Source organism: Gavialis gangeticus, unplaced genomic scaffold, assembly GCF_001723915.1.
Source record: "Gavialis gangeticus isolate Ggan-Ray unplaced genomic scaffold, GavGan_comp1, whole genome shotgun sequence".
NCBI classification, from domain to species: domain Eukaryota; kingdom Metazoa; phylum Chordata; order Crocodylia; family Gavialidae; genus Gavialis; species Gavialis gangeticus.
In genome coordinates, this window is record NW_017729009.1 from 4,467,488 (window position 1) to 4,476,824 (window position 9,337).

General features: G+C 39.7%; 1 protein-coding gene across 1 annotated transcript in view; it reads right to left on the bottom strand.

The window, feature by feature from the left end:
- Positions 1-2,995: 2,995 nt before the first annotated feature.
- The window catches only part of YWHAB (tyrosine 3-monooxygenase/tryptophan 5-monooxygenase activation protein beta), a 16,427-nt gene continuing 10,085 nt past the window's right edge, over positions 2,996-9,337 (bottom strand). The window contains exons 3-6 of the mRNA XM_019509828.1: positions 7,865-7,988; positions 6,517-6,680; positions 4,406-4,501; positions 2,996-3,892 (exon numbers count right to left, since the gene is read on the bottom strand). Of these exons, the coding sequence (XP_019365373.1) occupies positions 3,836-3,892; positions 4,406-4,501; positions 6,517-6,680; positions 7,865-7,988 (441 nt within the window). The 3' untranslated portion in view covers positions 2,996-3,835. The remainder of the gene's footprint in view (positions 3,893-4,405; positions 4,502-6,516; positions 6,681-7,864; positions 7,989-9,337) is intronic.

Consider the following 9,337-nt stretch of genomic DNA (forward strand, 5'->3'; position numbering starts at 1 on the left):
AAGTAAGTGTTAAAATGGGGACTTCTTCCCAAAGTAGTAAAGGGATCAAGCAGCAGAAAATCTCTAAAGATTAAGTTGCTATTGTACTGCACAACTTTGTAAAAGTTAGAATAGTAATCATTTTGCTGGAAAGGAAGTTAGCAACATCTCTCAGTTCTTTTTGAATTCCTCAGGTATTTCCCAGATACCAGATTAATCCTTTCCAAAACAGAAAGGTCGTTATGATTAGAAAGCTAGAATAGGTAGGATGACCTTTTTGGCCCCAACTAACCTGTTTGTAGAATGTAAGATGACACACACAGAGGAATCTTTTATAATTCATGACTCAAGGCACCAGGTTTTCCAAAAGTGTCACCCAGTGCTACAGGTGCTTTTGCATGTTCACTTTTCATGAATCACCCTTTTGAGAAGTAGGGTGTGGACAAGTTAACCTGTATGCAAATGATAATGCACAAAGTACAAACTGGTAGGCAGCTAAAGGCCCAGTTGAGGCCATTTTGAAAGCTGGCCCTACATTTCTAAGTATTACACTCTCACCCAAATAGGAGAGGTGCATAGGCCTGATTGGATGAGATGGCTCTCCCTGCAGCCTGCCAAGTTGGAAGCCTTCATTTTCATTTAAGAAGCTGTCAAATGTTATTTCCAGACTCTGGATAGATTCCCCCTCCTCCCCACAGACTGCCTCATGGACATGCACACAGGGGAACCTGTCATTGAAACTTGCTTCTAAAAATGAGAATAGTTGGCAAACATTCCTAAAATGCTTATTGATCACACCACAGATGTGTATACAGTAGACTGGAGATAAGAGATCCTTGTTAAGGCACACCTTTGCAATCAAGAGTTTTTATTCGTATGAAAAAAATCAGTTGTGATGCACAGGCATTAGCCACCTGCTAAAAACTGTTTGAAACAAGGGATTTGACATCATACATATGCACTGTGTCACAGTACATGATCAGCTGCCTTTTACTGCAATGTACTGCAGAAAGTATTATTTGGGAAAATTAAACACTACACAAGAATTTTGTCAGAAAAGCTCTGCTGAGAAACTAAAGACAAATGACCACTAATCTGGCATATTTGTTTATAACCCTGCCACTAACCAGCCCTCCCCCCAAAAAAAACTATTAAGAGCTGTAATTTTACCCTGTTCCTAGAGTCAGAAATATTTGTTGAATTTTACTAACACAGATTTACAGGTGCACACAGTGCTCTCAATAACTCCTATACAAGGAGCATTTCAAGCCAGGTACGAACTCACTAGGGGCATATATACACATACATTTTTGTGCCAGGCAAACTTGATTAATCAAGTCTGCTCTGCACGTGAGCTGACACACACTGTACTGCATGGCATGCAGTTATGCAAGTGGCAAAATGTGCATTAGTGTGCAGAAAATATCAGCGGAGCACTTTTGAACTAAAAACACCTCTGATGTGTTTTAGTTCAAAAGCGCATCGCCACCATTTTCTCAGCGCATTTTGCCACTTACAGAACTGTATGTGCCACAGCATCGGGTACTTTTAAAAGTACCCAGCACTGCAGTGCAAGCATGTGTACAAATGCTGTAGGACTCCAAGCATCAATCTTTTGTATATTAGCCATCAGCAGAAAGCACTGCAACAGACCTGGTTCACATACTGTGCATTCAACCATTACCATACTCAATGACTCATAGCAAGTTAAAAAGAAAGTATTTATAGTTCTATTTCTTTCTCCTCAGCCCTGCAATGAAAATAGATTTATATGCATGACCCCAAATAGAATGGACATGAAGGAACAGAATCCGTGTCCTCTACTACAAAATGAGTGTTGTAGTAGAGTTTAAGTTTTGTTACAGACAAAGATTGTTATTAATAAAATAAAATATTAGTACTACTTAATACCATGAGTTAACAAGTTACACAATCCAAATGCAAAATAAGGAGGTGGTGTTTCTCCACCATGACTTCCTTTTGCCACTAGTTTGGCAAAGACAACAGACCACAAGGAACTGATAAAATTTTTTTTTATTATTCACTTTTGAATTCTTTTACACTTTCCTGATTATTTTGTGTAAGGTGAAACTAGAACTGTTTAAAAGACATACACAAATCTAGTACATCAATAACCAGGTATTTCTTTTTGCTATACTATTCTCACAACCACGTGTGCACTAGGCAATATAACCGTCACAGAAGCAAACTTTAGGCAGAATACTGGTCAGTAAAAACAAAGCGAAAGAGCTACCAGATATACAGACAGGCTCGGTTCCACATTCACTACTGCATTTATCAAGCGCCAAGTATTAACTGCACGATTTGTTCAGCTAGTAGAGGGGAGTTTTAAAATCAGTGCATGAAATTCTCTCTTCAGCAGATAGATGGACAGACAAACAGATGGATTCTATAACTAAGTGGAATGTTAAGGTAAAAGGATGATACTGCGAGACTGATAAGTGACTATTCCTAATCTTTTCCACTGCATTATTCATGCAACTCTTATGAGGTCTTATTTAATAGGACATGTTTGGGAATAAAACTATATGAAAACATTTGGAGTTCAAATATTACAAGTTAATAACAAGCATTATAAATGTGTAAGGTCTGCATTCCAGTAAGAAATAATGGGAATTCTTGAATATTTAATAATGTCAGGATCTGGCTCACCTAGAAAGTGGCAGACACTAAGAGCTGAAGACCACAGCAGCACTGGCAGCTCTCAAAAATCTCACTAAGAGACCTGTCCATTAACATACTTTAGTCTCTCCCAGCTCTCTGATGTCACCCATAATTGAAAAATAATAGAACACATAGAAATCCGGGTTTTTTTAAGTGAAGTTTAAGCAGGTGAAAAGTGAGGACAAACAGATCAGTGGGAGGAAGATTTCTAAAGTATCAACTCAAAAGATGGCAGAGTGGAATATTTAGAAATTTTTCTAGATAAAGTTCAGAATGGGACTACCCAAAGGGACTTTGCATTACTTTTCTCTTCTGAGAATTAAAGATTGCATTTCACTTAATGGTATTATTCAAACTAATATGGCCATGCATAAAATTGAATCTTTGCCTTTTCGAATTCCATGGTAGTGAACCGAGAAATCTCACTACTAAAGAATAATCTACATTGTAAATAGGTAAATTATTGCTCTAGGAAGGGGCTTAGTAATGCACATTGTCTGAGCACTAAACAGTTGTTCAAACCCCAGTTATTTGCCAGTGTAAAGAATTTGGAAATCAAGGTGTTCTACTCCCTCCTCCTCCAAAAATCAAAGCCCCAGAAAAAGTAAGGTTCACTTAAAGCAAGCTATTGACTGAAAGCAGTGCCTCAAACTTGGTTAAAAATATCTAGAGAGTGTGCCTGTTAAACTAATTCGTAGCGGTGTTGCTGAACTGGAATGCCATACAATGGATTGTTTTCCTTCCATGCCCCAGTGTCACAATATAATCTCTATAACTTTCTGTACAACTTTACAACAGAATTGTACTTCGACTATTTTAGTGCCAGATTAAGTTTCCAGAGTTACATAATTAAATGTCTACTTTTCTACCAGTAAGAGTTTTGTAAAGTCAACTGCAGTCACAAAACCCATAATCACAGTGTTCAGTTAAAAATATAAACACGGTAATCATAACTGCAAATGTTCATTATAGGAAAGTTCAGAATGCCATTGTATAACTGGTCTTCATTTTAAAACACACAAAACACCAACCAACTGTTTTTACCCCACAGACAGTTTTTGCTACGTTGAGGTTGTGAAAGTCGATGTACTATTCTTTTTGCTTGTCGCACAAAGGGATATATGTGTAGGATACAGAGTGACATTGAACATATAGTGAAGCGTGACAGCCATTAGTTCTCTCCCTCCCCAGCATCCCCTTCATCTCCCTGGTTTTCCGATGTCCATAGCTGTAAGAAAATACAAACATATGTTTATGCTGAAAGCATGCAGTTAATTACAATTGTCAGAAGAGGGGAGATGGGATAATTAACTGTAGTTGTGCTATTTTCTTAATTAAAGAGCAAAACATGATTGAGCTTACTACTAAAGCTGCAGAATAATGAACTAAACAGAAAGTTGGATGGTGGATTAATAAAACCAGCAAAGCTTGCAGGCAGCACATACTGGAGGAAAGTTAGCTGTTGGGAAGCTGATGATGAAGTGCACTTTTCAATGACAATTTACTGCAGAAAGGCTCAATTGCACTAGTTAACAATCACCCTTTGATTTAACATGCAAAGCAAATGGCTCTCAAATAGGTCCAGTTACATCCAGTTGGTACAGTTACCCAAGAAGAGATGGTTTGTAAAGCAGAGAAAAGGACTGTACAAAACTTCTGATGCCAAATCCTACTTAGTGGAGTCAGAGAGTCCACAAAAACAACAGTGCAATATATAGTAGTTTACCCTAATGATACTTACAGTAAGGTTGTCCCTAAGTAGTTGCATGATCAGAGTGCTGTCTTTGTAAGACTCTTCATTCAATGTGTCCAGCTCAGCTATCGCTTCATCAAATGCCTGGAACGCGCAAGACAATTCAACGTACAACATCTGATTTTTAAATTCTGTGCTCATCTGAATTAAGTTTGGTTTGAATCTTAATTTCCCACCCCCAGACTACATTTGAAGGCTCAGCAACGTAAGAAAAAATTCAAGCCAGGCTACAACAAAGTGAAGGACAGTCTATTATCAAACTGGAAAAATACCATTTCATGATAGGAGATTCAAGTGTAAATCCCTACATACTCTAAACTTTCCAGGCTGAAGCTGAGCACAAGTGGCAGGTGTGCTTGCTTCCATATCTAGTGCTTCAGATGGCTCAAGGGCAAACTAGTCAGTGGATTAAAGAGGGCATGCTTAGATATTTCCCAGAGTGCCTTCATCACTAAAAAAAAAAAGGTCTCAACCATTTAAGAGTCATGAAAAGGGGGAGGAAGAGAGAGAGATCAGGCTGAAAAACTGGAGAGATCCTGAGAGTTGTTTTTGATTTAACATGGAGGAAATAAAACAAGGAAACAGGAAACAAGGGATGTTTACAGATGTACTCCAGAAAGAGGGGGGGGGGGCCCTTAAATTAGCACCACGCTAATTAAAATCACCTGAAGAGTCACATGCATCAGCATCCCTGCACTGAAAAATGGTGGCAGGGTCCTTTGAACTAAAGCTCGTTCAACGGGTTTTAAAGCACCCCACCGCCATTTTTCAGCAAGGGTAAGCTGATACGCATAACACTGGAAGCTGCTGGATCGCGGTAATTACTACACACCAGCAGAACCAATTAATCGAGTCTGCTCTGATGTGCTGGAATTACAGCACACTAGAGCAACCTCCCTGCATATATATAGGAGCCCAAGGTATTTTCAGAGGAAACAGCATTTTCCACTAAGGACCAATTAATATAGCAACTCTTACTATCGACCTGTATGCAGGTTTGATAACTGCCATGAATTTGATCCTTTGTTTCTACCTGGATATGAAACACAGATGTAGCTATATTTCCAAACCCAATTTAGGTTCCTTTAATTAAAAAAGAAAGGCATAACTAGAAGTAGCCAGTGCAGAACAAGAAAAAATAATTTCTTGATACAAACAGCATTAGGATGCTATAGAAGTGCATTGTAAGTACATGCTGACTCATTCTTAATGCTATCATTATTCAAACAGTTACTTGACTGTTTTTCCTTGGAAGCAAGCAGAGACTATTTAAAAGATACTACATGAATCCTCTCACTTCTGAGGAAGAGTCAAATTTCAGTTTAAGGAGAAGAACAAACCAACCCTCATTCCTTCGTGACCTCTTTGATTGGGACAAACTACTTGATAGCTTAATAATACAGCTAATCATTCTCAAACTGTCTTGGGTTTCTAAACAGAAAAACTTGAATAATGCAGGTCATGCCTGAAGTTTTTTTGGTAAAGTATTATTGGTGATGCTACAACAAAGACTTGCTCTATGCTCACCTCAACGTGGTGTTGCAAGCTTTTTTTTATTAATCTATAGCTATAGAAATACCAGATTAATGCAGATGCTATTTAAATTTCTTACACAAACACATTTGGTAAAAACCCTAAAACAGGTGAAGGAAGCAGCTTGTCTTATTCCACAGAAGCTCAACTTTAACAGTCAGTGGGCATGTCTACACATGCATTAATACACTTTTCCTAATGTGCATTAGGAACCCCATGTGAGGTACTAAATAAATGCATATTAGGCTGCCCTAATGTGCAGTACCAAAAGCACATGTTTAAGTAAAGCTTAATGCACAGTAACCTATTTTACTGCGCATTAGTGTACTTTAAGTTTTGTACATGCTTTAATGCACGGTAAAATAGGCTACTGCGCATTAAAGTGCACATGTAGATGTGCCCATTAACTGTTCTGATTCTGCTAACTTACATGAAACCACGGAAGATCTTAAAAGGATGCACACATCTCTGAAAGAAGGTATTCATTCTCAGACTAAGCCATGTTCATTACCATACACCTTGACCCCATCCCTCTGTCAAATTGAGGAGACGAAGAGTATACTTACCGTTTTTGCTAAACTACAGGCTTTTTCAGGAGAATTTAATATCTCATAGTAAAAGACAGAGAAATTAAGAGCCAAACCAAGTCGAATGGGATGTGTTGGCTGCATCTCTTTCTTGCTAATTTCAAATGCTTCCTGGTAAGCCTGCTGAGAATTTGCAACTGTTGCTGGAAAAAAAAAAGTGATCGCAGTAACATTAATACATAGTAAACCACTGTGTTCTGTAATATTGCTTTGTGTCTAAAGCGAGCACTAGTAATTAACTTCTAGACCTAGGCACTGTAAGTGGAGCTTCTGACACAGATACCAATAAATATTTGGTTGTTTTTTCAATACGTATATGGAAGATTTCCCTCAATATTTTTAACACTAAGAAACTTACCAGTAACTGAATTATTAATGCAGAAGTATTTTCAATTATACACTTCTTGTAGGGCTTAAAGTTTTGTTTAGGAGTATTCTTAAGATTTAAAATGCAACAGTTTATACAGAAATAAAAGCCAACGGAAACAGCTGTTTTACTGCCATTGAAGAGTACCCGAACTGCAAAGTCATTAAAAACCTACCAAGTTACATGTACAAGAAATAGTTTTGTAAGGTGAAAATTAGAGGTAAGGCCTGGGGTTGGAACACCCTCATAAGTCAGTAATGCTCCTGAGAAGGAAGGGCACATCCAAGAGGCAATCCCCTGTCACACACTTCCTCCATCAGAGGTTAGGAGTATAGAGGAAACAAGAACACCATCTTCTCCAGGTTGATTGATAGGTCACACAATGAGCTCCAAAACGACAGCCCAGTTCTATGTCAGTGACCTACTAGCAATGTCCATCTGATGTCTTCCAAACAGAATTCAAGCTGACAATTTTAATAGAACGTTTCTAACTGTTAAACTACCTGCTTATTTGGGAACCCAAATTTGCTATGGGATACACATGAAATTGGTAGTGGCACCTGAGCTAGGTGCCCTGGTTTAAACAAGAAGTAGGCTCTGGCAGGGCACTTTACATAAGGTGGGCCCTTGACTCCGAGATGATGCATTCCCATCCTTTTCCACCAGAACTTAGGTTTGTTAAACTTCCAGGCATACTACAAAGCAGTTTTTGGCATGAAGCAGGGACAGCAACACAGTTGGTTGGATATTGTTTAGACACTGTGGGGTTTTTTGGCATATTTATTTTAATAAAAGCAGCCAGGCAATATTTTTCAATATTGCAGGAAGATGTTGAAAACTGAAATAAGTACTCCTTACTGAGAAGCTACAAACTCTTCTCACACTTTATTTCTTATCCTGTTTACATTCTGATCTGCTAGTTTTATGCATTTTTAAACACAAGATTTTATTTCCACTTACTTTGCTTATTGTCCCCAGATGCCACCTCTGAAAGGTATCTGTAGTAATCACCTTTCATTTTCAAATAGAAAACCTTGCTTTCTGGCTGTGTGGCATTAACAATAAGATACTTATCAAGCAGTTCCTGAAAAAAAGAATTGCAGAATTACTGTTTGTGTCATAAAAGTTCCAGCTGTAGTAGAAACATAACTTTTACTACTATTAGAAGTACATATTTTTAAAATGCTAATGCAACTACCCGGGCATCTTGTGGGAAGAGCGCTCAGCCAAATCTGAACAGTCGCAAAGCTTCCTCACGTGCATGGATGAGGTCTATCTGACTCGAGAAGTCTACGTGCCAATGAGAGGTAAAGCGCTGCTCAACCTGGTACTGGCAACTGGGGACAACATAATTAGCAACCTAACAATAGAAGGGAAGCTGGGTGACAGCGACCACAAGCTGATCATCTTCAACATCCACCAAAAAGCTGGCAAGTCAGTCAGCAGTAGAGGTCCTCGACTTCAGGAGGGCTGACTTTGACAAGCTCAGGAGGCTTGTCAATGAGGCCCTAAGGGACCACAACCCCAAGGGGAGGGGAGTCCAGGAAGAGTGGTTGCTCCTCAAGGGACTGATCCTAGATGCACAAGCTAAGGCTATTCCGTCTTGGAGGAAAGGCAGCAAAAGGGCGCAGCGGCCCCCCTGGCTCAACAAGGAACTAGTGAACCTCCTGTGTCTAAAAAGAAAGACCTAAAAAGGATGGAGGACTGGATCCACATCCAAGGAGGAATTCTGCACTGGTCCAGAGCTGCAGGGAGCAAACCAGAAAAGCCAAGGCTGCAATGGAACTCCAACTGGCTACAAGAATCAAGAAGAATAAAAAGTCCTTTTTTAGATATGTGGGGAGCCGGAGGAAAAGCAAGGGCAACATTGGACCCCTCCTAAACCAGAAGAGACAACTGACAACCGACGCCCAGAAAAAAGCCAACTTACTAAATGGGTACTTTGTGTTGGTCTTTCATCAATCCCATGGGATGCCCCTGCCCATTATGGGACAGGGACACCTGAGTGAGGGTGAATCCTTGCCCTCCATCAATGATGACCTTGCGAAGGAACACCTGGAGAGCCTGCACACCTTCAAGTCAGCCAGCCCTGACAATTTACACCTGAGAGTACTCAAGGAGCTGGCCAGCATCATAGCTCAGCCCCTGGCATGGATCTTCAAAAGCTCCTGGTGCTCTGGTGTAGTGCGTGAAGATTGGAAGAAGGCCAATGTGGTGCCTATCATCAAGAAAGGGAAGAAAGTGGATCCGGCAAACTACAGGCCCATCAGCCTGACCTCTATCCCAGGGAAGGTCTTAGAAAAGATTATCAAAGAGGCCACTCTTAACTGACTCGCCAATGGCAACATCCTGAGCAACTGCCAGCACAGGTTTGTTGTGGGTAGGTCATGCTTAACCAATCTCATTTCCTTTTACGACCAGATGACCTATCAC